The following is a 27,923-nucleotide window of genomic DNA, read 5'->3' as shown; positions in this document are numbered from 1 at the left end:
TTTGTAATTTAACACAAGTAGGAAATGAGATGATATCAAATTCACTATGTGTTAAGTTTTTATGAGAGGTCAAATTAATAAACCTAAAAATTTCTAAGATTTTTATGTGAATTTTTGAAAAATAGAAACCTTAGATTATACACTATAGATAGACACAAGTTTTAAATATAAATTCAAGTTTAAAATAAGTTTTACTCTACGCAAGAATATTTAAAATAAGGTGAGACAAATACTAGCCAGGTTTTAAGGTGTTTGTTCTTTACTCTTTTTTTTAATATGCTTGTTCTTTAACAATAAATCCCTGGATGGGGGAGGGCAATTACCTACTTCAATGAATTCATTTTCATCCTTGGCTACTCAGATGACTTATTAAAGAAATCCAAGTTGATAGAACAAATAAATGAAAAAAATATTAGGTTAAAAAGAAACTGAATTCAACAAAAGACAAGGTGTAACTGTATTTTCAACATGTGCAATAATACAGTTTATTTATAAAAACTACTGCATTTGAAGCCTAGCATCCACATGACCCATTTACAGGAAGGAAGTAATAACCATAGGTATTAGATTCGAATTTTATATTAGTAACTACATTTTTGCAATTTATACTTTTGTTTTTTGCTGCTAAGCAGACAAGTTTCAGTGTTACAAATATTATAACAAGCATTATCCTTCTATTACACAAGCGGTTCTTGCATTTCTTTTTAAATACACGGCTATTGCATTCTTATTAACTAGTTAAAGAATGTATACACTTTAATTAAACCTTTTAAAATATTCTATTATCAAAAATGCCAAATAATTTTAAAAAGCATATTACTCTAGATTTCTGATGAAGCAGGTGCATTTATATTCCTTTGCTCAATACTATTTCTGTGACATCCTTTTACTCCCCCTTTGGCAAAAGCCTCCCTTGTCACATGCTAGCCAAGAACAAAAAAGGCCATACTCTTAACACTGAGCTCTCGAATTTCAGTGGCAAAGGACAGGTTCAAAAAAGTTTCTAACTTCCCGGTAGGGTTGAGTTATAAAGGAAGTGATTATCAGAAAAAATAAAATAAAACCACAGGTGTGGATGAATGAAGATGGTGTTTATTTTAGATGTCAGTGACAATGTTAAATTCCTTTCTTAGTTTCTTGATTGTCAACAAAATACTCAATTTCAGAAATATTTACTCTTAATTGGGAAAAGGCTCTAAGAATATTTACTTCCAATTATAAGAAATGTGTAATCTCTTACCTTGGTGACTTTTCTGGATTCAGATTCACTTTCAGATTCTGACTCTGACTCAGAATCTGAAGAACTTTCTTCCACTGAACTGGACTCGGCATTGGAAGAATCTGAAGTTTTAGATTTTTCATTTTCCTTCTTCCCATCTTTAGAATCACTACGCATAATAAAAATTTTTGAAATATCAACTTTAAATACTATATATAAACAAGTCTAAGTAGTTTAAAAAATCAAATGGCAAACATCGCCATTTGTCCATCTTGCCTATGCATCAGAACCTTTCCTAGAAGTGCATTTCACCGAGAATCATTTCCTCTTTCGGATACATAAAGACAATAAAAATGGTTTTAAAATTCTAGAACATATTAATGAAATAATAATAAAGTAGTATTAGCCATAACCAAATAAATCAGAACACACTCAAAACGAACACCACATCACATACCTCAAATGCAAAAGTCATAAAATACCACTAAATGATATCATAAGTAGAAAATAATTAATAATTAAATGTTTGAGTTACCAGGAATATACATTAGGTGCTAACAGCAACAACTTCAAAGACACCTAGGCAGATTTTAAAATGCTGTCTCAAAAATACTAAATGTTCATTAATAAATTTAAATATTTATACATCTACTTTTGCTAAAATAGACTTGCATTTTACAGATTTTTATGTCCCAGAAAATTACTTAACACGTGTTCCCAAATGTGACCCTTAAACATATTATATGAGAAAATGTTAACCAGCTCAAAAGAGAATTCTTTGAATGTACTGTCTTACTAAAAATGTAAGATAATCAACATAAACTTTAAAATACCAAGCGATCACACCTAAGTGTTGACGCCGTGTGTAACTCACCCCCTCATTCAACAAATATTTACTGGTTGCCCACCAAGTGCTGGCACTACCTTAGGTGCTGAGGATAACACTGGCTGTGAGACACAGATGATCTCCACAGGCCTCCCTCACAGAGTCGACAGTGCCCGGGAGGACACAGGGAAGGAAGGCGGCAGGGACAGTAAAGTATGGTTAAGGAATAAATTATAAAGTACAGTGTGTCATGAGAACATTTGGAGGAGCATCTAAACAAATGTACCAAGGTTGGGGATGCTTCCTGGAGGAAGAGACACTAAGTCGGGAAACAGGAATAAGGCAGGCAGAAGGGCAGGGGGGAGGGTCTCCAAGGGGAAGGAATAACACGTGAGACAGCCAGAGGAGATGCCTGGTGGCCTTTTCTCAAAACTGAAGGTTCAGTTCTCTTTACCATGTGTGTGTGCGTATGCGTGCGTGCATGTGTCTCTGTGCGTGTGTCCTGTTCTAAGAATCTATCTTGTGCCAGGCAGTGTCAGGCACTTCATAGCAATTATCTAATTTATCTAATGTTCCAACATAGTCTTACTGGGTGCATTATTATCCTATAATATTCAGGAAAGTTAAGGAACTTGCTCAAGGACACACAGTCAGGAGGGGCAGAATTGGAATTTGAATTCAAGTCTGTCTTACTCAAAACATCAGATTTTCCCACTACACCATACTGTCTCCCTTCAAAGGAAAATACTTCGGAGTACAAAACTCAATTTAGTCATAAACAGTTACGATTTCTAAGGGGTGCTTTTAAAGATACTTAAAGCTCCTTGGACTTTTAAAAAATTATCATACAGTTATACCAGCAAAGTTTAAAAAAAACTCTGATAGGCAGAAAAAAATGGGGGGAGGGAGAATGGAGAGGCAAGGGAAGAATCGATATTTCCTAGAATTGATTTTTGTGGAGGAAATACGATTGCTGTTTATTAAAGATGGAGTCATGGTAACATCTCAGAGCACATGCAATTATATTTGATGACACAAAAATATGCCGTCGTTCTTTTCCCTAGCAAAGAATGGCAATTTATTATCCCCAATTCAGCAGTTAAAACATGTACTTAAAAACATAAGGTTTAGAATGTATCTGAGATTCCCTTTGGTGTAATAAACAATTCTTTTCAATTCAAACAGGGGTAAAGAGAAAAGTCCACTTCTGAAGAAAAACAATAATGAAACTAATACATGATTATAAATTTCCAGCATACGGACTTTTGCCATCTGAAAGGATATGCAGCGCACTGAACAAAACCTTCCCTCCCTAGAAATAAGATGCTTTTTATAAACTATGTAATCATAGATATTCTGATATGAAACCAGAAGTTTAATTTCTCTCAAAGAAAAGGTTATTACAAACCAAGTAACTCCTCTGCTGCAACAAGTAAACGATTCTGAGTATATTTAACTTCTAGCTTTCAAGATAAGATTTTAAAGGTAAAAGTGTTATTTTGTTATGTATCACTCAATTTTGATGGGTAATTACTGTTTACCTTACTGCTTAGAGTTTCAGATGTTAATCTAATGAAAAGAATTTACTGGTAACTAGCTTTTTAACTTTGCAATGATGAAAAGCCTGTATTAATTTAACCTACAGATTTCATTTGTTCTGAACAGGAAAAACAATATAAATCACTTTTAAAATCATTAAATCCTGACTTAAATTAATAAAGTCATAATTAGGGCATTATGCTGTGTTTGTTATGGAAGTGGCAGGGCGAGCTGCTTTAATTACTGTCTGTAATAAAAGGAGCAGAGAGCGTACGGCGCCCCAATCAGTGCTGTCAGCCACGACTGAGCTGGGCTGCAAGCTCATCAAGGGAGCGGGCAGCAGGCTCCCGGGGAAAGGGCCATCATGTCTGCAGAGGCCACTCACTGACAGCAGCGGGGGAAACAGACTCAGACAATCTAAGGTATTAGCCCCAATTACTCAGGATTTTAATGACACTTTAATACACGATAATGTTGTTGATAATGGGAGATCTTAAAAAGCGCTAACACGTAGATATCTCGTGACCGTCTTCCTTCACAGCTCTTGACTCTAATATTTGAATCATAATCTTTTTAATATAACATTATTTAGAAAAATCAATTGTCTTAGTTACATAATGGCAAAGTGTTGAAGGATTTAATTTTAGCCCTCAGCAAAATTGCTACAAAAGGTAATTAAGTGTTTCATACCTACTGCTTGATCACTTAACTCAGCCTTCCAAGGTTACACCAATTTTCAAAATGTAACTCCAAGACTTGTTCAAGTTCAAAATGAAAACTAAGCATTAGAAGTAGGAGAATAACATGAACTAGTATTTTAAATTAATTTTACAAGATTTAATACCTGTTTAGGAAAAAATACACACTTTTTCTCACTCACTCTATGAATTAAAGGGAAATGTTAGCTTGGGGGAAAATATCACAGAATATTTACCGAAGGAAATTCTGACAAAAGAGTTTACCCTTTTCCTTTGGTTTTGGAGTTCCTCTTGGCCGCTCTTCTGTTTTCCGTGTCTGACTGATGTCCACTCTCACTCTCGGGCTCGCTGGAGGAGTCCTCGCTGCTGTCCTCACTGCTGTCCCCTTCCTCGTCCTCTTCTCCACTTTCACTTCCAGATTCGCTCCCTGAAAAGTATAACCAGATGCTCTTCACTTTATAGCCATTTAATTCTACAGAAGGACACAAGCAACGTCAGTATCCACCACAAATGAACCAGGTGCTGAGTTCTAGTTCAGTGGACCCCGTTACTCAACACCTTCTCCGTCTGCGCTCTGGCACTCAGGCCTCGGCAGCCCCGGGGTAGGGGGCGCGGAGGGACTCCTGAGGACAGAGGAGGCACCCGGATAACGAATGAGTAGGCAAAAGCAAAGGAAAGATGACCCAAGTAACCCAAATTTGAGAGAATCTCGCTTTTCAAACCCATAAGAATCTAGCTATGGCCAAAACTGCTTTAAGAATGACATAAGGATGATGTAAGGATAAAGAAATAATTTTTAATTCCTCTACTGAAAATGGGAAATCTTATTTAGAAAAGAGGAAGGCAACAGTCAAATCTTCTTAGGAACAAATTTTGAAAGGGAAATGACTCATTCAAATCATCTCCAAAAATTTCTAAAGTCAAAGGCAATAAGCAAAATTAACAATTAAAAAATTATTACTTATTTTAGCTGGTATAGGAGTTTTCCATAGGTCAAAGAGATGATAAAGTTACACTGAGGAGTTATACATTTAAATGTTTCATGTAGAAATTATGTGGGGCCAGCCCCATGGCTGAGTGGGTCCAGTTCACTTCAGATACCACTATTTAAATTTTCAAGTTAGTAAAATCCTTGAGGAAATTTGTTTATTCTCAAAAAGACCTGCTCACTGGGAAAACCATCTCATAACTTCTAATGAGAAAAGCTATCTTCCTCTGCGCTCCTGCCACATGACGCACTGCTGCACGTACTCAGAGAACCCATCAACTCTTCATGGTAATGCAATATTTCAAATACATCCTGAAAAAGCTTAGCCTACGAACAGGCACGAGTTCACGCATAAATGGGATAGAGACAAATATCCACATGGTACACTTGTAACTGTACAAACAGATCTTTCTCAACGGTCTACAATAATTCTGAAATTCCATATTTTTTATCATTAACTCTCTGGATTGAAGTATTTTCTCCACTTTTCACCCTATTCCTTCAGAAGTTAATGCAGTGCAGTTTAATCTATCAGATACTGAAAACGAAGATTTTGATAGGAGAAACAGGTAAACATGAATTACCTAAGGTAGAGGACCAAGTAATGGTCAAGGGCCCCGGCTCCCCAGGAATGAAAGTTTTAAAAGAAAGAGATTCATTTGATCTTGGGTCAGAGATGGATCTATTAGGTTAACTGTTAATCAGAGTGCTTGAAAGTGACTCCAATACGCTTTTCATTAAGGAAATCACTCACAGAGTGTTGGTACTGAAGGGACCTAAAGAGCACCTAACTCTACCCCTCCACTGATCAGATGCAGAGAAAGGAAAGCACCTTGTTCAACCTGCATAGCTCAAACCCAGCATTTCTACATCCCTCCCAGTTAGCATTCTTCTCACTGTATATGGTAGCCCTCAATCTTTTCCGTTCTGTGTTTCTTTATAATATCCGAGAGATTTATTAATTTTAGCTTTCTCTCTATAAAGGTTCATGTAGAAATAGAAGAGTATAAAATAGATGAGGAACAGATTGCTCAATGTTTAAAATAAACTTCACATTTTTACAAAACAAAGTTACTTTTTTTTTTTTTTAACAGGGAAAGATTCACCCTGAGCTAACAATTGTTGGCAATCTTCCTCTTTTTTTAACTCCCCAAAGCCCCAGTGCGTGGTTGTATATCCTAGTTCTAAGCCCTTCTGGTTTTTCCATGTGAGCCTCAACCATAGCATGGCGACGACCAGACAGGTGTTGTGGTTCCACACCAGGGACATGAACTCAGGCCACCGAAGCAGCGAAAGCGCCCAACTTTAACCACTAGGCCATCAGGGCTGGCTCAAAACAAAGTAACTTTAAAGGCCCCACTAAAGGCTTATCAAATGTAAACCCATGTTTTTTAATACACTAATGAATATAACAGGCAGTGTGGGTTAGAATTCAGAAAGGCATGACTTCCAACTCTAACGTTTATTAGCTGTGTTCAAGAGGCAATTCCAAATGAGAAGGGATTAGACATTACTTTGAAAACTAATCGGTGACATGTAAATGAAAAGGACTATTATAATAGTACAAAATTTATTTAAACCCACTTGTTGAATATTATGAACTAGGTCTCATCGTTTTGCTGGAGGCATAACATGTAGGCTATAGTGACCAATGTTTTTCAATAAATTATAAACCCACCACTGTCACTGCTGCTGTCAGAAGAGTCCTCTTCCTCCTCAGACTCAGAGTAAAATTTCTTAGTAGGATTCTCATTCTTTGCTTTTCCTGCTGGAGTCCATTCTTTTGCCTGTTTAAAAAAAATCGTAAAAATGTAAATATAAACAAATTCTGATGAAGGGATTCCGTCTTCTGGAAAACTCACTCAGAATACACTGTGAACCCAGAAGAAAGTTTAAGGCCTCAAGAGAGAAGGCAGGGCCGGCCCAGTGGCGCAGCAGTTAAGTTTGCGTGTTTCGCTTCTCGGTGGCCCAGGGTTCGCTGGTTCGGATCCCGGGTGTGGACATGGCACCGCTTGGCAGCCATGCTGTGGTAGGTGTCCCACGTATAGAGCAGAGGAAGATGGGTATGGATTTTAGCTCAAGGCCAGTCTTCCTCAGCAAAAAGAGGAAGATTGGCAGCTGTTAGCTCAAGGCTAATCTTCCTCAAAAAAAAGAGAGAAGGCAACTGTCAGAAGTCCTGGCATTCAGGCTGAGTCCCCTTCACTCCCAAATAGAGGGACACAAACACTCAGAGCCTATTACGTTAAATCAACAACCTTGTAATACACACAATTTTAAACACTTTTGTATTTGTTGGTCTATAGAAGATTTAAACTGAAATAATAGAGTCTAGAAGAAGTGAGGGCAATTAGAGGTAGACAATAACAGCAATCAGAAATGCGCGTTCACAGCTGAGGTAAAAGAAAAATACTGAAGTAAAAGAAAAAAAGAAAATAGTTAGAGTAGGATGAAATAACCCTAACCATTTCAACAGCCTAACCCCTTGGGTAATCCTTGACTTCTCTCTTTCTGTCCTGACCCAAACCTCTAATGCATCAAGAAAGCCTTCAGCCACCTTGGTCCTTTACCTCCTTGGTCAGGGCCATCTTGCTCCTGGATTACTGCCCGTTTCCTAACTGGTTTCTTGCTTCTCTCCCACCCCTCAGCCCCACTCCAAGTGTGCTCAACACAGCAACTGGAATGATTCTACTAGAAACAAAGTCTGATCGAGCCCCTCTTTGGTTGGAACCTGCCACAGCTCCCCATTTCACTCAGAGAACAAGCCTAAGTCCTTACCAGTCTGCTGCTCCACCCACCTTGACCCTGCCTCCCCGGGGCCTCCCCGGCCTCCCCCATGCCTCTCCGGCCTCCTGCTGCCGCTCTCCCTCCTGCCCCCTGCTCCAGCCACTCGGTACTGTTCCTTCAAACCCCCCAGGCGTGCTCCCACCTTAGGGCCCTCTCCCAGGTGTTCCCACTCCCCGCACTGTCCCCCAGAGGACGGCATGGCTCACTCCCTCACTTCCTTCAAGTCCACACAGCGTCACCTCAGGGAGACCACTCTATTTAAATTCCAACCTCCCATGCGGGGCACTTTTGATCCTGCTTTGCTCTAATCTTGTTTTTCATCACAGCACTTGTTACTCTGTAACATACTATATAATTCATATACTTATTTTTAGTGTCAGTCTGTCTCTGCCAGAAGGTCAGGTTCCGGAGAGCAGGCATTTTTAAACATTTTGTACACTCATCTATCTCAAGAGTGTCTGGCACAATAATTACCAGTTGTGTGAAAAGCTCCTTAAAGACTTTAATACAGTGTATTAAAGTAAAATAAATTGTAGTAAAGTGTATTAATACAGTGTATTAAAGTAAAATAAATTGTTTTCATAATGGTGACCTGACTCACCAAGAAAAAATTAAATCCTGTTTCATATATTCTCTTTTAAAGGGAGGGAAAGGTACACTTTTTAAAAGGTCAAAAATGGTTGACTCATGTAGTTATCACACTGCTAACTGAGTTTCTGCTGCATGCCGCTTTGCTATTTGTTGTAAAGGAATTTACCGCATGACGGAGGTTCTTACTCAAGAATGGTTCTCAGCACGGGATGCACGTCAGAATCGCCTGAGAATATTTTTTAAAATACAAATACAAACAATAAAAATACTAATACTAAAAAGATAATGCCTGGGATTCCCCTCCTAAGATTCTGATTTAATTGGTGTGGTGCAGGCCTGACATAGGTTTGTTTTGTTTAAAGATCTCCACGATTACAGTGTGCAGCTAGGGTTGAAAACCACCGGTCTAGAGGGCTTCAGGGCTTAATGTATGTTGCTTAAAAAGATAAGCTTCAGTAACCTGGAAAATTGCTATCTAGACAATAATATAAAAATGAGTAAAAGTTAGGTGAATATATTTGAATAAGATACTTACATAAGATCAGCAGGACTGCTTTCCTTTTATATAAATTTTAAATGCTCTGCCCTCCAAATATGAATAAAGCTAGTATTCTATAAACCAAGTTCTCTTATATTTAGTAGATATTGAAGTTCATATTTTTCTTACATCTAAACAAATATATTTTTCTGACGTCTGATAAAAAACTATGTCAGATGACTGCACGGAAAAAATTACTTAACCACACTATGGCTTTCAGAGTAACACTAAATCAATAAGGAAAATTAGGCTTCTATGTTCAAAGGGGCAAATTCTCTTGACATGGCCATGGACTCTATTCATGGAGTTTTAGGTTTCAAAAGGCAAAGACTAACAATAAAAATATTTTAATTTTTGTTATGGTCTTTTATCACTATGATAATTACATAATTCTAAACAAAAGAATAACAGGGAAAAGAAGAGGAAAAGAATAGTGAAACACTAATTTGAAAGCTCCTATGAGGGAGAAAATATTGATAGTAGATGTGTTTATAAAGCAAAATACCCTTGATATGCAAAAGATAGTCTTTCTGCATCTGAGGAGAAAAGGATTTTCTAAAACTAAGCAAAAAAGATTCTAAAGGATCTCCAAAACTTACTGCTATCATAATATAAACACACATTATATCTGATATCCTGGAAATGGTAGTGTGTAATTCAAAGTGACTTCTAGTGTCAATATGACCAGGTTTCCTGTTGTTTTGATTAAAATATCAGATTATCTAAACCAAGGCCATTTTTCTTACTAAGTTATATTTCATAGTAATGAGATGGGACCCTGTAAGATCACTTTATAGTAAAACTAGGATAACACAGTGTATTATGTACATGAAACACATTAATGTGACTTTGGAGGGGGGTGAGGTACAGGGAGAGGCCAGAAAGGCTGTATGAACACGACTTTCTGCACTGTTGAAGATGCATTAGATAATAAAACTATGTACATTATTTTTATATTTAATTGTATCTCTTACGGTATAATTCTAAGCCAGTATGTCCAGAGACCGATAGATTGAAATTATTTTCTGCATGGCATCAATGGATAGTGACAGTTTTCCTCAACTGGGTTCCATCAGTTATAATTATTCTCCATAATAAGTTAACAATTATTAATTTCCAGAAGGTAGTCAGCAAAATGAAAAAGAAATCAATTTGTCTCTGTTGAACTAGACAGGTGAAATGAACATAAGAAAATAGGTTATTTAAGTACTGTCCCTATAAGGTAGTTAATGCTTAAAAGAGCACATGAAAATGGAAGAAGCCAGCCAGCCAACCAATCTATCAGCCAATATAAGGGTACTGCTGAGAACAAATTAAATTGCGTAGCATTGCTCTCAATTTCTGAGAAGATAAACTATTTTTATTTTATGTCTTTTGGTGGAATGGGGCAGCAAGGAGGAGGGGCAGGGTGGACGTGGTGGGAGGATAAAAGGATGGTTCTACTGGGGCCAAAACATTATGTACCCAATAATGAAAAAGGACGGAACCATAAAAACAACCAACAGGCATAATAAGAAATTAGGAGAGAGAGTACATCTGGGGAAAGAATCACAACAAAGAACATTCTCTTTGTATTCCAGCATCTGACCAAAAGTTCCACAAACAAGCCAATCTTTTTGAAGAGTACTTAAGAGTATGTAGATTTGAGCGAAAATCAACAAAATTATTTGCAAGGAGAAAGAGATATGCGATTAGTTTTAATAACTTTCACATTTTAAAAAATCATCTCTAAATAGAGATAATTTGTCACAACATGAAAATGATGGTGCTGAGTACTAAGGATAGTACAGATCTGCAAACAAGCTCAAACTTCCTCTCCTCGTGTTCCATAATAAAATGCAATAACAAAGAGCATGAACAACAGATTCAGACAGATCTGGTGTTGGAATCCGAGTTCCATCACCTACTAGCTGTGTGACCTTGGGCAATTTACTCAGGTTCTCTGAACCTCAGCTTCCTTATCTGCAAAATGGGAATAACAATAACTATCACTTATAATCATTATGAGGTTTAAACAAGACAATGTTTGAGAAGCATTATCAAAGTACACTGCCGGAGTTTGCTAAATGAAGCCATTCGTTAGTTATTATTGCTTCCGGCCATGCTCCAAAAGCCAGGATAAGTTTGAGCAGTTAGGAGAAACATATTTCTTAAGAGGATCAAATTACATGGCTACGCCCATTATAGAAATTCTTCTATTTAAAGTAATAAAGATTTTCTTCCATTGTATATGGAAAAGCTAATAGGCAAGGAGGTTAACTGACTTTCCCATAGGAATTAGTGGTAAAGAACTCTGGTTATCTGGATCCTAGTTCAATATCTCTTTTCTACCAAAAAAGCATCCAGAATGTAATATCTAATTGTTTTTTTAATTAATTCTATTTAAAAAAGTACTGAATATATTTCACATAATCAATCTCTAAAGACAATCAGAAGACCCCTCTCCACTTTTCTTGTTGATATACTACTTCTCTAGATTTCCATAGAGTTTTCTGTTTTTAATGTGAAAGCAATGTATTATTCATTTTAATTGTGACCCTGTCTAAGGAGATTTTTGGTAGACAATGCTCCCTATTTATGTGTAGCCTTCACTTAAAACAGGTCCACCAGAAAATCCAGAAGAACACTTTGTACGGTTTTTCTGGAAAAGAACAGCAAAAATTACATAGAAAAATATTGACAGGAAGCTTACAAATCTCTAAATGTAATAGAAAAAGCTCAATCCTATGAAACTAAGTACCCTAGAAATTGAATCTACACAGATACAAATGCAGTACCACAAATGTGGGTGGCACCGATGCAGAGAATTCAATTCTCTATTTCCTTGAAGCAAAGGAACAGTACACGTCCAATGGCATAGTAATACTACAATGTTTAGTTCCCATAATAGTGAGACACATCCAACACATTACGTTTAGAAATACCGGAACAATTTTCAATTCTCAATCTTCCAAAAAAGGTTTTATATTAAACAATAGTTGTTCTAGAATCTCCCACGGCTTGACAAAATTAATTTCAGAAAGGTCAACTTACCAAGTCTATCACTTCTACATTTCGCACTGACGGGTCGGGCGCCACCTCTGGCCAATTAGATAACTCCAGGTACCCAGCAGCTTTAGCGTTGAGAGTATGCGATAAAGTGCCAAGCTGGAAATGATCCCTATCTATTAAAATGGAGGAAAATATAAAACAAACAATATGCGCCGTACGTAACAGAGAACAACCCTCATCAGAGCTCGAGGTAATTGGCACATCGCCTCAAATGTCAAGGAATAAATATAAACTAGGAAGCTCTTCATAGGTCAAAAAACTGATTTCAGTCCATAGATTACAATAATCTCCCCATAATGGTCAATAAAAAAGCTAATCAGTCAGTGTGTTTAGAGGTGTTGCTTTGAAATGTAGCTTCTCTAAAAATTACTTTACTGTGAATATTAAGAATGACAGCACAGTTAAACAATCCATATACATGTCTTGGCACAAACACAGCCAGAATTTTAATAGTTTTACTACAAAATTGAACTGCTTTTTATTGGTTTACAACAATTAAACAAGAAACGACATGAAAACTAAGGTATATAATCATTCGATTTCAACTATACTGGTTACTTGTTAAGCTGATAAAATAATTACTCCTTTTAAAAAGCTGGTAAAAATAAGTCAATTTCCATTTGTGAAAAACAAAATCAAACATAAAGGGATATTTTTGTGAAATAATTCTTTCTAGAAAAGTTTGTGTTAGTGTATATATAATATTTAATTGATAACAACTATTAAGATGAATTACATTCCTTGTTAAATACAGCTATCTATTTAAAAGAGAAATGAAGTCAACGTCTGAGAACAACACAGTTTTTATTTATTGTTCAGCTAAACTGCTTAGGGAGAACAAAAATAAAATCAAAAGATTGAAATTATTTAGGTAAATAAGGCCTATAAAAATATACACTTTAATATAAAGCTTGCTCTGGAGAATGGATGAATGAGTAGAAAGCACACTGATATATTTATATACGCTAATCATTTATATTTTCTAAGAGATAAATTTTAAACATGTCAGGAATGGGACATATTGTCATAATTTTTTAGATAACATATATTTTGCAGTTATATTCTGATAATAATACCTTTAAAAGGAGACTCCAGCAGTGGTGCGGGTTTTTGTGCTAGGAATATTTTTTTGGCATATTTACTTAGAGCTCCACTCTTCTCATTCGGAACAATAAGCTGCCTAATAAATCTTGTACGGTCTCTGATGTCGTAGTTTTGATCATACTTGCCGAGATTTAATATGTACTGGGTAAGCAATTTTGTCTGTTGGAAAAAAACAGAACAAGATGAGAATACAGTTATTTATGATTATTGATAACTCTGGATAAACATATTTAAAGAGGTAATAAAAATGAATGGTTATGTCAAACAAATGTTGTTCCATAGGGAATATGCATTTCTAACGCTGCAAATGGAATTTTGAAGCCAAAGCACATGTCCTCTTCAGTATTGGGGAGGTGAATGCTGAGCACTGAGAAGCAGCCATGTGCTAGATTATTAAACTGCTGGAGTGGAAAGAAAGGCATCATTAAAAAAATAATCATATATGGCAAACCCGCTGAAGGGTCTACGTGAGAATAATGAATGTGGAAATACAACTAAAAACATGGCACTCAAAACTTAATCGGAAAAATATGCAGGACATCAAAACATCAGAGAGTATTAGGCGGCTGGCAAGCGGCTTCTCCTGAGGTGTGCTTTATGAAGAGATACTGTCCCTGGCATAAGCAGAGTGTGCACTCTGACTGCACTCCGTTACTTCACCCTGAATTATGACCCATTAAAGCAGACACATGAATCACTGAACTGGATTACTGCAAATTATTTGCAGTGCATTTAGCTGTTACTTTTTCATAAAAGCAAGCTGCTGATGCCCTCTAAAAACTAGGATAAAAGACTCGTTCCATTTTTTTTTCCCATGCTGCTTATAGCCTCTAGTAATATTGGTCATTTATTTATTTATGTAAGGGAACAACTTATTATAGTAGCTTTTACACTGTAATAAGATTTTCTAAGTCAATTTTTAAATGTACTACATTAACATATATTGAGATAATTTTAATAATAATTAAACTAAAATTGAAATGTTAACAAAATATGTTTGTATTTTAAACTCCAGTTATTTTATTGAAAAAGCACAATTTTAATTTAGAAGGTTAACACATACAACTATAAATTAAATAGGATTCATAATATATGGAATAAAATAAATATCTACATTAGAACATTTTATAGACATTGAAACGGATACAAAATGAAATCAATCAATTCAGGCAGAGCCAAAGGCAATTCTAGAACAATAAGTCAAAGTACAGGAACGGTGTGGTCAACTCTTTTACAATAATAATTGGCTAAGATAATTGATTTGCATAGAAAGCAACCTTCTTTCAATAACAAAGTATTTAAAAAGCATTAACCTAGTTGGAATAAAACCTAAGTGAAAATGTTAACAGAACTATTCTGAATTTGGTTAACAACTGCTATTCACTAATTACTAGACTACACTAGTTCAACTACACATAAGGAAAATCTTTCGATTCATTTTTAAAGATAATTAGCAAAATATTTACCAAATGAGGAATAGAGTTTAAAAGGAAGTGTGGTATACCGGACTGCATAACTAACTTGCTGGGATAACCTGGGAAATACACCTAACTATTATTTTTCTCAAATGCAGAGTGAGAATTGACAACTAGCTTAATTCTAAAGCCCACTTGAGTGCTGAGATTTAGAATATGCAACTTGGGCCGGCCTGATGGCCCAGCCATTAAGTTCACACGCTCTGCTTCTCAGCAGCCTGGGGTTCACTGGTTTGGAACCCGGGTGTGGACATGGCACCACTTGGCAAGTCATGCTGTGCAAGGCGTCCTACATATAAAGTAGAGGAAGATGCGCACGGATGTTAGCTCAGGGCCAGTCTTCCTCAGCAAAAAGAGGAGGATTGGCAGCAGATGTTACCTCAGGGCTAATCCTCCTAAAAAAAAAATAAATAAATAAAAATAATAATAATAAAAGTTTGATTATAGAATATGCAACTAAATTAAATCAGAGAAAGAAAATGTCTCCTCATTGCAGTGATTTTTTTTTGAGCTAGTGAAGGGATACATTTTGCTTATATTTTTGAACCCCAAAATTACGTTTTAGGAAATTAAACTATTTCAATATATTAACAGACACTATTGAGAGTGAGATAGGGAATAATTAAAAGTATGTAATTTTTAAAATATGCATTTATTGACTGTAAAGTTTGTTTTATTATATTGGTCAGCTTATAAAAATTCTACTAAAAATATTTTTTCAAAAATAAAACTTTTTCTAAAAGATAAAAACATATCTGTACACAATGATGCATTAGAAACATAAGCAGAAAATTCACTGCACATTCACATACTTCAATTAGTTTCTTGGCTGTACCTATTACTAATACCAAGTCATTGGTATTTCCTAAAGAATGTATTCTTACATGGTCTTATTATTTTGAAGGGTTTTATTAAAAAAATAAGATTGTCTATAATCTTCTTCAAAATTTTAATTATGATCAATAATTATGAAATTGTTGACATTTTCAGCTTACTCTTCTCTATAGATCATACTTTTTTTTTTTTAAAGATTGGCATGTGAGCTAACAACTGTTGCCAATCTTTTTTTTTATTTTTCTCCCCAAAGCCCCTCAGCACACAGCTGTAGACTCCCGCTGTGAGTGCCTCTGGCTGTGCTATGTGTAACGCTGCCTGAGCATGGCCTGATGAGCGGTGCCATGTCTGCGCCCAGGATCTGAACCAGCGAAACCCTGGGCCACCGAAGTGGAGCGCGTGAACTTAACCATGGGCCATGGGGCTGGCCCCAAACATACTATTTTTAATGGAGAAAACACCCTCTTTACAGTACTGAACAATCTGATGAGCGCAGAGAAAATTCTGTGGAATGAAGGATATTCTCAATCCTTTTAGGTTGAAATCTGTAAATATTTCAAGCCCAGATATTTAACTTTTCCCCCTCCATTCAATTTTCCCCATTCAATGACACTTTGATAATTATTTTATGGGACAAACTTTAAAATAATTCTCTACTCATACTTTTTTTGGAATATTTCACCAAATTTAGAAACTGCAAAATCAACTGTCTTCTCAATTTCATTTCATTCTAATATAAAATATAAACTTAACCAATTAAAAATAGGAGCTCCATCAAAAAAAGTCTTCACAATAGCTGAGATACTGCAAATGACAGAACTTCTAAAATAAATCTTGAGCTCGTACCACTTAATTTGTTCAGTTCTTCCCTTGTTTTTATAAGGATAAATTTCAATGTCTTCCAGTTTGCAAGATTCATTTGCAAGAACTGCTTATGTGCAGAAATTTTCAAAAGCTGAAGGTTTTGGCACTCTACTTGGTGAACATTTTAAAGATTCCCAAATGATTTTGAATAAAAATCTAGCCAATATGCAGAAGGTTCTTTTACTCCCTTCTACTCCCACCCCCCTGGCAAAAAAAACAAAACAAAACAAAAAACACCAATATAGGGGACTTACGCTAATTTACAAAGCAGTTTTTCAAAAAATCACATTTCTAAAACCCTATTGGTAACATGCAGCAAAGAGTGTTGTGTACAAGAGAGCACGCCATCATGCTGAAGTATGTTTTTTCAATATAGTTTCATCACAAGAATTCAGCAGTTCAGTTAAACTATAGATATCAAATATCAGTGAATTTGACCATTACAGTTTTATTTGAATTGGTAGAACAAGCAGTGTAGGTTTGCATGCACCACAACCAGTTCCCAAAATATTTGTTCTATAGTTTTTTTAATTTAATAAGAACATTGATTTTTCCATGACAACATCCTTTTGGCAAAAACAAGTAATTTTACCTTTCATGTTGGGCTCTTAAGTTTACTACAGCATTTATAGCATTTTTGACAGAATAAACTTCCAAAAGCTTTACTTTGATTCCATTTACAGGGCTGACAGAACAAATGTACAAAAGCTTTGAGTGAGAAAAGTCAAACTATCATTGGAATTAATCGATTTTCTATTTGAAAAATCAGCATTGTTTAGGTCCTTTTTCTGCTAATGGAGCCAATACGCTAACAGATATTGCCTCATTTTTCAAATATGCAAAAGAAAACTTGGAATAAAAGATGAACGAAGTTAATTTAAAGCAGTTATTTGATCTAAATAAGATCACATTTCAGAGAAAGATGCAAACATCTTCTGCACCTGTGTATATTTCACTGTCATCTTGAGGCACAGGCTTCTTTAAAAAACTCCTAACTTTCTAAATAGATGCTGACCCGTTTTCAGCAGATTTTCACACGTCTTCTGCTGTTGCGTGGTCAGTGACAGCACTACAACTCTCATGGGGGATGGTAAATGTTGATAAACATTTTGTGCATGTTAAGAACTGAGGCAGAAATTCAGTACTTCATCCTTCACTAAATATACGCTTTCATTTTTAAGGATTTATTACTGCTGAGTTTATAACAAAATAAAAAGAGAACTGCCAAATAATAAAATAAATAGGTTTTAGATTTACACTATACAATAAATGACAAAGCTCCTGTAGCGAGTGTTCTGGCCACTCTCTTTCATGATCCATAGCAGGACTGTTTTGTCTCTCACTCCTGCACATAGTTCACCTACAACCAACCTCTAACCTCCCATGTGTTCCTCTGAGTCCATCCACTGACAGCCCCATCCACCGATGCTTCACACAGGCCACGGCACAACTCGCTGATACATCAAGTTGCCAGCACACGAAACACTTAAACACTTATCTCACCACCACTGGAAAGGCAAAGGAGTTAGCTTTGCCCAACTGCCTTGTGAGATCACACTTCATTTTACCAGCACACACCCTGCATGCTGCTCTGAAAGGGAGAATATAGATGATGCTGCATCTCAAAAAAGTTGGAGAAAGAAAGACAAAGTCTTTCCGATTTAAATGCTTCACATATTAAAATGAAACCTCTGTTGACTACACTTGTGTGTTAAACGCCCCTAGCAAAACCACGGCAGAGGTCAGACGTACAATGTGGAGGTCTACAAACTTACTGGGTCTTGTTTTAATGAGACTATTAATGAGACTACTTCACTAAAAATGAAAAATTTGGGACAAATCCTAAACAGGATGGGACACTGAGACAAAAGACATAAATTAGATCTGTCCTACACAACAGTTATGAAGAAAGTAGACAATGGTCAAGTAAACAATATGGTGTTTTAATATGGTCAAAGGCTCAACTTTAGACCAGAGGGGACATAAAATAGTACTTCTAAATTGGCTTTATTCATAAAATTATACAAGATGAGCAAAGAGAATAACACAATTGTACTGTTACTAAGAGACAATTCAATATCTTATATATAGCTATTTATTAAATTTTGATTTCAGGTTAATTTTCCTGCTTAGATTTAAGGAATCATTACTGGCACCAACTGATAGCTAATGCTGTCCAGATACTATTTACACCACTTATACTCTCTTCAGATTGACTCTAAGTCATTGTGATATAGGAAAAATGAATTTAGGGGAATGCTATATAAAAATTTAGGAATTCATTATGTAAAAAAAGTCTCAAAATATGAGCATCATACTTTCACCTAAATACTCCAACAAGTAATAAACGAGTAAATATTTGCTCAAACAATAGCTTTCTTCAAATAATGTCAGCACAAAATAATAAAAAAGGTCTTTTAAAGTACAGTCGTAAAATCAGCTTAGATATACTTTTAGTTGAAGGAATATAAACAAGTATACAGAATTCAGCACTTAGCATAGCAAAGAATAATATTGGTGCCATACAGTGGTCACTTTTAAAGAGCAAGATCCAGGCAAATGTGTTTGGTAAATGAAGGAAAGTTACACAGGATTCCTAACTTATGTCAGAGGCAAATCGAAGCAGGACTAGTGTGCCATCTCATCATTTCATCACTTCACCACTGAACAGGATTCTTTATGTGACTTGGAGGGAATCTCATGAATTGAACAGTATCCATATTTTTGTCAACTTGAAAAGTTTTCTGTAAGTTCTTCCTCTATATGTTATACTTACTTGAGGTTTTTAATGCCAAGAAAAATACCCAAGAAAGGGGTAGAGGTTTCACTCACAGAGCCTGAACCCTGTTTGCTAAGTCACATTGAAGGGGTTGGAGGCGGGGATAGATTTCTCCAAAGTCTCGAATCACAGGGTGAGACAGAATCTGCTTTTAACTTCAGGGAGGATTCCCAAAACATCAGTATGATTTAGAAAACTTGTCACTAAGAATCAGAAAGTCTAAAACATGATACAAAGAAAATACAAGTACTAAAGATACTCATGAAATACTTTCTTTGCTAACAGTGGAAAAGTAGAAGCCAGTCTCATAGAAAATGAGACAGTTAATTAAAAGGAAGGAATTATATCTACATGTGTCAATATTTTAAAAACATAGTATTACGTGAAAAAACTAAGTTGCAAAACTATACATAGAGTATCTACTTATTCAAAATTTCAAAGTCCACAGAACAATAACATACACTATATACGGATACATACTCATATAATAACAGTCTAAGACAAGAAAACTGCACCAGGCTGACCTGGGTTGTATAGGAATAGCCAAACACACCCACATCAACATCTGCCTCATGTCACCACACAAGTAACGGGCCACAGTCAGCCACATGTGGTGGTACAACTTTCCATCCGACTGCAGATTAACTCTCCTTCCACCACTTAACTCACAAATACAACCTTTCCAACACCCATTTCCACCAGCAAACCTCAGGTCTTTTTCAAGGTAAAGAGCTATACTTATTTTAGTATGTATGTATTTCTTAACCACTTAACGTGTAATATTGTGCTCCTGTTTTTATTAGGTTCTTTCTCTTTTTTGTTTTAATGTGTCACCAATGAAGTTTTTGAGTGCTGTGCCTCTAGATCCATTTTTCTAATAATCCCTGTGGTTTTTACTGTGCAATTTTGTAAAGCACAATGACTTTTTAGAACATATTTGTTGTATTACAAAGAACTGACTATATTATCATAATTCCTATTTTACAGATGAGGAAACTGAGTCTTGGATGGGTTATATAATTTGTCCAAAAGCATGGAGCTAGTAAGTGGCAAGACAGGATTTGATGACAGCATTAAAATGTGGAGAATACATAACATTAAAGTAGACAAGATGTTGATTTTTCAGGTACTGTATTTTTCAGTTCTAGAACTTACATTTGATTGTTTTTTACAGTCTCTATTTCTCTGCTGAGAGTTATCTTTTCCTTCATTGTGAGTATCTTTTCCTTTATATCACCAACCAGTTATAAAAGCTGCTTCAAAATGTTTGCCTGCAAATTCCAATATCTGGGTCATCTCAGGGTTGATTTCTATTGTTTTTTTTTTTTTCTTGAAATTGATCATACTTTCCTCCTCTTCTTTTTTATTATGGTAAAATATACATAAAACTTACCAGTTTAACCATTTTTAAGTGTGCAGTTCAGTGGCATTAAGTATATTCAGTGTTGTGCAACCATCGCCACCATACATCTCCAGAAATATTTGTATAACTCTATAGACATTAAACAATGACTCTCATTCTGGTTCTTGTTAGGTAGAGTAATCCTGAATTGTATCTTGGACATTATGAATGTTATATTGTAGAGACCCTGGACATTGTTATACTCTTTAAAAGAGTATTGATTTTTGTTTGTTTGTTTTAGCAGGCAATTAACTTGGCTGGGATCAAAGTGCAAACTCTGTCTCTTTGGTGCTCAAATTTGAGTTCAGCTCCATTATTCTTAGCTGTGCTGCTCTGAATCCGTTATGTGCATGTCTGGGTCAGGGGTCAGCCGGAGACTTGGGCAGAGTTCTTCACAGATTTTGAGGCTCCTCCACTCTGGTTCTCTCATTTCTAGAATTCTTCCTAACTTTGCAATATCTGTGGTTTTCTTGAACTACGTTCTCTATTTTCTCAGGCCAGAAGGACTTTGGGTTTGCTTTTGGAGTTTTAGCCTCCATGCATAGTGCAAATTGTAGCCTGTCATCAGGATAAAAGCCAGAAAAGTGGGGAAATTTATTCTGTGCCCCTCCCGTCTTCCAACTGTCAATTCCTGGTTTTCTTTACTCTTCTGAGAATTCAGGTAGTTATTTATTGTATTTTTCCAGAGATTATAGTTGTTCTCTATGGGAGAGTCAGTCCAGTAGGAGCAAACTTGACCGTACCAAAAGCAGACTGTTGATGAATTTTTTCACTCTTTTTTATACCAGGTAAAAACATTTTAAGGTATTAAAGAAGTTTATTATTCAATTATTCCTCAAGCATACAAATGAACACAATGTGCTAAATCTTACAAAAATCAACACAGACATTTTCTATGACTAAATAATCAATAAACATTCTGGAAATGCTCACTGAAGTGTCTAGACCACAGGGAAGTCAGACCTACAAAAAAATATCAGGACTTCATGGCAAACCAGTCCCTGAACACTGGCTTAGTCTCCCTAGTTTAGTTTTAAAGATGGTAAAATAAATAAGTACAGAAGACAATTTTTGACATTTAGCTCAAAGGAATCATTGTCTCATATCCAATGGGGACAAACCACACAACTTAAAAATGCTGTCAAGTTAATGGTGCTAGAAATTTTTTTTTTTTTTTTTTTTTTGGTGAGGTAGATTGGCCCTGAGCTAATATCTGTTGCCAATCTTCCTTTTTTCTTCCCACTTGAGGAAGATTCTCACTAAGTTAACATCTGTGCCAGTTTTCCCCTATTTTGTGTGTGGGACACTGCCACAGCATGGCTTGATAAGTGGTGTGGAGCTCTGTACCCGGGGTCCAAACCAGCGAACCCTGGGGCGCTAAAACAGAGCACATGACCTTAACCATCATGTCACCAGGCCAGCCCCTAGAAATCATTCTTTCATGCTAATCTTCACTTATCAATTCTCTCAAACCCCTTTTCTTGAGAAATGAGAAACTGGAGAACAGAGCACAGCTCGACAGGACAACTTCATTTATCTGTTTTTATATTTAATCATCTAAAAACTAGTTAGTAAAAATATATGTGAAAATTTGGTATATTTTCTAAATATCACTGTTTTCACCAGCTGATGGCAGAGTCTATTGTGGTTATCTAGAAATATCATTCTAAAATGTAAAATAGAATACTTCAGAAGCTGAGTTCCAAAACTTCAATTAATGCTACCATTCAAGAAAAAAATATCTACACACAAACTATGTTGTCTTCAAATATACCAGATAAAAAGACATGGACTACATTCTACAATTTCTGAACAGAGTACAACACTCCATTACTGGGTACTGACAGCTACAAAGAGGAGGGCCAAAGTAGAGCTTTCACTTAGCTTTGTAAGACGTAACTCTTTCAGTCTTGATTAACACATTAATTTTGTATTAGTTTTCTTTTTAATAATCTATAAGATAGATTTACAGTGGCCAAACCAGACAGGAAGTCATAACAATCATAATATTCTAGGTGTTATACTGACTTTCGTAATAACACATGGATTTAGTGAACACAGGGAGTGTGAGGCTATAACAGTTTTTATCAAAAAATAAACTCAACAGCAAACAGGTTCCCTTTCTTTCACTGAGTTTTTACAAAATAACTCATCACGTTAAGAAATCTATATGACACTTGAAAATGATTAACTGATTCCTTTCAAAGACTGACTTAAAATGTAAAGATAAAATCTAAATATAGAAATACGCTCAAGATATTCACAATTATTTGGTACATTTTGTACACCAATCAGCAAAAGTTACAATAATACAACTCATGTCACAATTAGGGATGAAGACAATCCCCAACCATACAGAAGTGAATCTGAGGAGTCAGCCTGAAGATTGTGAATGGCCAATATCAGCTCACTAGAGAATGAGTGTCCTATGGGTAGGCAGAGAAGGCAAAAAGAAAGACACAGAGAGAGACATACAGTAAATACAAAAAGAGAGAGACGAACACTGATGGGAGAGGAAGGAGAGAATGACAGACACACACATCAGACTCTGGTGGTGGTGTGTGTGTGAGAGACAGACAGAGAGAGAGAAGGGGTGAAGGATGTTAGAAAGATACTAGGCAGAGAGAATTTTGGGGAGGAGGGAGACAAAAACAGAGACAGAGAGAGGGAAACAGAGAAAAAACATCCACAGAGGCAAAGTGAGAGTCAGAGAGAAAGGAAAAATTAGAGAGAGACAGACACAGGACACAGACCATAAAGCCTACTAAGAGGCCCGGCTGCAAATGAGCAAGAAGCTTCGCCAGTCTCACTGATCAGGGTGAGTGCTCCACTCGTGGAGAAGAGCAATTCAGATCCAGGAAGAAGGATGGGCAAGCCCGTATTTTATACATGGAGGTGATTCTACGTACCTCACACACAGAGGTGATTCCTCTTACCAACGGTTCCTCGAAGAGTCAACTGACTTAAAAAACGAATATTCTAAACTGCAATCTGGTAAATTACACAACCGCTAAAAAATATTTAACTGTTTCCCTTCACCTGGAGAACAAGGTCCATAGCACCTGCCACTCCAGGTCCTGGCCTTGCCTACCTTTGCAGACTCAGCTTTAAATTTCTTGACCACCGAGCTGTTTCATGACTGACCCTCTGCTCTCCTCTTTCCTTATTCTATATAGCATCCCACTCCTTCCAAGCCCTTAGTCAAGAGTCTTATCCTTTATGAAACTTTCTCTGATCTCTCACCTCCTTCTACTTCAGACTTTCAATAATTCTTTCCTCCGGAGTTCCACTATATCTCAGTACTTCTATTACAGCACTTAACATATACTATTTCATTTTTTAACTGTTTTTCTCCCCTGCCAGACTAGAATGGCATCTCCTTGCACCCCTAATGCATGAAGAGGCCACAGCTGCTTGACCAGAGCAAAGAGGAAAGCAGAGATCACAGAGGTACACTGAAGATTAGTCTCTTACCTGTTTGGAGTTGGTTAAATACAACTTTGCTCCCAGATTTAAAATCTGCAGTTTGACCAGGTCATCTTCACTAGTGAAGCTTTTAGCCATCTTCCTCAAAACATCAGGGGCAATTTTAGGAACTCGTTCACAGTTCTCTCCAATTAGCCAAAGAATACTTGCTCTAGCCACAGGAACCTATATTAAAAGCAGATTACATAGTTACCAATAAGATAATCACACTCTTCTTAATATTAACACAGAAAAGCCTTTAAATTTATAAAGGTTTTACATCTATTAATTCATTTAATGTATATCCAGGAAGTCCTCTTATATTTACAGATTTTCTTCAGTTATCAAAAAATAAACACACAAAAAATCTCATCAAAACTGACTTCAGAGATAATACCTTAGAACAGCTTCATAAAGGTAGAACTATTGGTCTAGAATCTTGACTCTATCAGAGATCTGCAAATCTGCGGGCCAAATCTGGCTGGCCACACACATTTGTTTGTGTATTAATTACTCCTGCTGCTTTTACGCTGTAACAGCAGAGATGAGTAGTTACAACAAAGACCACAAGGCTGAAAATATTTACTATCTAGCAATTTACAGAAGTTTGCCGAGCCCTGCTCTAGGGCACTGGTTCACAAACCTCGATGTCCATAAAAATCATCTAGGGTTCTTACTAAAACTGTAGGGTTTTGGTATCAGCTCCAAGACAGTAGCTCTGTGGTGGGGCCCAGGAATCCAGGCTATAGGAAGCATCACAGTTGATTCCTGAGACAGGTGGTCTGTAAACCACGTTTTGAGAATCCATGGATAATAAAGAAAAAGGAATAGATCCATTCAAGATTATGATTCCAAATCAAAACTGTCCTCTATGTATTTGCATCTACAGTGTTGGAAACATATAAAACTGACAAGACCATCAGGACTTGCTTATTAACATCATGCATCTTAGTCTATTATTTGGCCATCAACAAAAGAAATAAAGATAAGTTAGATCTGTCCAATACTGCATTTGTCATTATATACTTTTTTTAAAAAGTACATTTCAATATAATTTGTTTCTTAAAAATAACTGCTTTGCTACAAATTGGAAACCTTCCATCAACACCATTAACACCAACATTTTAGAGTATGCAAATTAGCTGTATTACTATTGGTTTATCTGTATCCTCCCCTATTCCAAAAGGAATTTGAAGAGGTATGTAAATTAGTTTCTGTGGACATTTTCACCTAGTATAGAAAATTTTCTTTTCATAATAAATGAAAAAGCCAATGACTATCATTAAGAGGTAGCATCACAAGAAGAGACAATATTCTTTTCATGAAATTCTTTTCCAATTCCTCAAATACAGTCCTAATATTTTCATTATAGTTTCACAGCTGTACATAGTATCACTGTTAAAGAAAAAAAAGACAATAGGACTTTTGCACAGCTAAAAGTTTATCACAAAACCCACCATCTCAAATTCCTTCAAAACACCCATTTTATGAAATAATATAAAATTATTAAGATACTCCTAAGTTGGAGCTTTCACCAGAATCAGGTCATCAAAAAAGCTTTAAAATTAAAGTATACATTTTCAAATATCATGATAACAGCATCATCTTTAAATTAATATTACAATGAGTTTAGTAAGAGAGAAGAAATCAGTATACTTATGCAATTAGTACTAAACGCTATTACAAATCTATTCATGCAGTATGCTAAAACTGATATCCTGGGGCTGGCCTGGTGGCGCAGTGGTTAAGTTCGCACATTCCCGCCTCTCGGGCCTGGGGTTCACCGGTTCAAATCCCGGGTGTGGACATGGCACCACTTGGCACGCCATGCTGTGGTAGGCTTCCCACATACAAAGTAGAGGAAGGTGAGCACGGATGTTAGCTCAGGGCCAGGCTTCCTCAGCAAAAAAGAGGAGGACTGGCAGTAGTTAGCTCAGGGCTAATCTTCCTCAAAAAAACAAACAGAAAAACCTTGATATCCTTACTATATACTGATTTCTGGAAAGAAAGAGGTTATACCTAATGTTCCAAAGGTTACAGTGCATTAAGACCTTACTCCCAATCTATTATTTTAAATTGGGCTAAAGCACAATAATTGAGTGGTACATTAAATTTTCCAGTATGAAGCAATTCAAGTTGCCTGCCGTAACGAAAGATACCTCTAAATAAGAATATATGGGCAACTTCAGATTCCAGTTATGCTAGATTTATTTTTCTTAAATACTTTATTATATATTGCTAGTATAAAAATTAGAATTCTATGACATACTACAATATATTACCTCACTTTAAGTAATTTTCTTCCAGTAACACACTTATAATTCTTTTTTGCAATTAAAAAGACAATCCCAAAAAGTTTAAGTTCCTATTCATTAATATACCCAAAGTGTTTAAAATAATAGTATTTAAACACTCTAAACATTCATAACGCATACGTTTAAAATATAACTCTTTGAAAAAGATTAAAAATCAATACATTCTAATGCTCACAGTGAAAATCTCAAGGTGGTGGGTGTGTTGGATAATATTCAGAAGTTCTAGAACTGAGGTAATAAAATTTCCAAGTAAAATATTTAAAAAACTTAGAAAACCTCTCCATAACAAGAAATAGTATCAATCTAAATATATTTATACCAAACTTTTGGTGATGGTACTTTATTAAAAAGCTTAGGAAACTGACAAACCTAATGTTTTCATGCATTTGGCTGGAATATGTATCATAAGATCTTCAGATTCTAGCCCACCCTTTCTCTCCCAATTAAATTATAGAACTCTCATTTGTATATCACTGATACTATGCATCCACGGCCACTACTTTCAAAGATTTGAAGCAACTGAAAAAAGAGCAAGTAAGAAAATTAGTCACTTTTTGTGCTCCATGGTCTTTTCAACTACAGAATAAATAGGAACAGTGAACTCAAGCCAACCTAATAATACACATGTGGGCATATGATATAATACTTTCATTATGAACCTCTGCTTTTCACTATTTTCAAAGACAATCTGGATTGTAAATGACTTTGCCTGATTCTTTATTCTAAGTGCCCTGAGTGAGTGGTTAAGTGCACTTTTTAAACCTTCTACCCAGAAGGCAGTTTCCACTGCCATTTTAACCCATTAACTTGCCTGCAAAAACAAATGATTCCTAGCTGACCACAGCAGTTATAGAAAGACATCTAGAAAGATTTTACAGATCACTCTGTAAGCAGTTCAATTTAAAAGCTATTGTGTTTTAACACCAGCCCACTGCACAAGAGTGTAAAGTAAATCCTACAAAAACATCAATTTTATTTATTTAAATTTGTCAAAGGCAAAATCAGCAGACATCTAAACAAACTGCATGCAAAGAGCAAATCAGATCCAATATTCTGTATCTGAACTCAGTATGCATTAAAACTGAAGTCTGAATGAAGCTGGGGCAGCAGGGCACATGGCAGGCGATCAGCATGGCACCCAGGCAAGGAGCACATAAAGTGCTATTTCAGTATTACTCAGTGGTCTTTACAGAAGAACATCTTTCAATTGTTCTTTATAATATGAAATCCTCATATATCCCATTAGACATTATGTAAAATGCCGACAAGAACAATCCTCAAGTAGTAAGCATTTTATTCTGGAAGAACTTTGCTCCAAAAGCAGTATTTACTACAAATGAAGGATACTCCAAAGGATAAAATATTCACAATCAGAACATACAAGTTGACTGCATTATCAAGGTCTATTCAATTTGAATGAATTTAACAAGTAGAATGAATTTAAATTTTAG

General features: G+C 35.9%; 1 protein-coding gene across 9 annotated transcripts in view; it reads right to left on the bottom strand.

Moving 5' to 3' along the window:
- AP3B1 (adaptor related protein complex 3 subunit beta 1) overlaps nucleotides 1–27,923 on the bottom strand; it is a 227,657-nt gene that overhangs the window by 81,226 nt on the left and 118,508 nt on the right. For all 9 annotated transcript variants that reach the window (XR_011425714.1, XR_011425716.1, XR_011425715.1 and 6 more), the window contains exons 15-20: nucleotides 24,167–24,343; nucleotides 13,311–13,497; nucleotides 12,217–12,347; nucleotides 6,949–7,057; nucleotides 4,547–4,709; nucleotides 1,241–1,388 (exon numbers count right to left, since the gene is read on the bottom strand). Coding sequence is in view for 6 of the 9 variants with exons in the window: in XM_001918342.6 (XP_001918377.2) it covers nucleotides 1,241–1,388; nucleotides 4,547–4,709; nucleotides 6,949–7,057; nucleotides 12,217–12,347; nucleotides 13,311–13,497; nucleotides 24,167–24,343 (915 nt within the window). In the remaining 3 variants the exon portion in view is untranslated. The remainder of the gene's footprint in view (nucleotides 1–1,240; nucleotides 1,389–4,546; nucleotides 4,710–6,948; nucleotides 7,058–12,216; nucleotides 12,348–13,310; nucleotides 13,498–24,166; nucleotides 24,344–27,923) is intronic.

Source organism: Equus caballus, chromosome 14 (assembly GCF_041296265.1).
Source record: "Equus caballus isolate H_3958 breed thoroughbred chromosome 14, TB-T2T, whole genome shotgun sequence".
Taxonomy (NCBI): Eukaryota; Metazoa; Chordata; class Mammalia; order Perissodactyla; family Equidae; genus Equus; species Equus caballus.
Note: the sequence above shows the minus strand (reverse complement) of the source record. Positions and strands in the feature narration are given on the sequence as shown.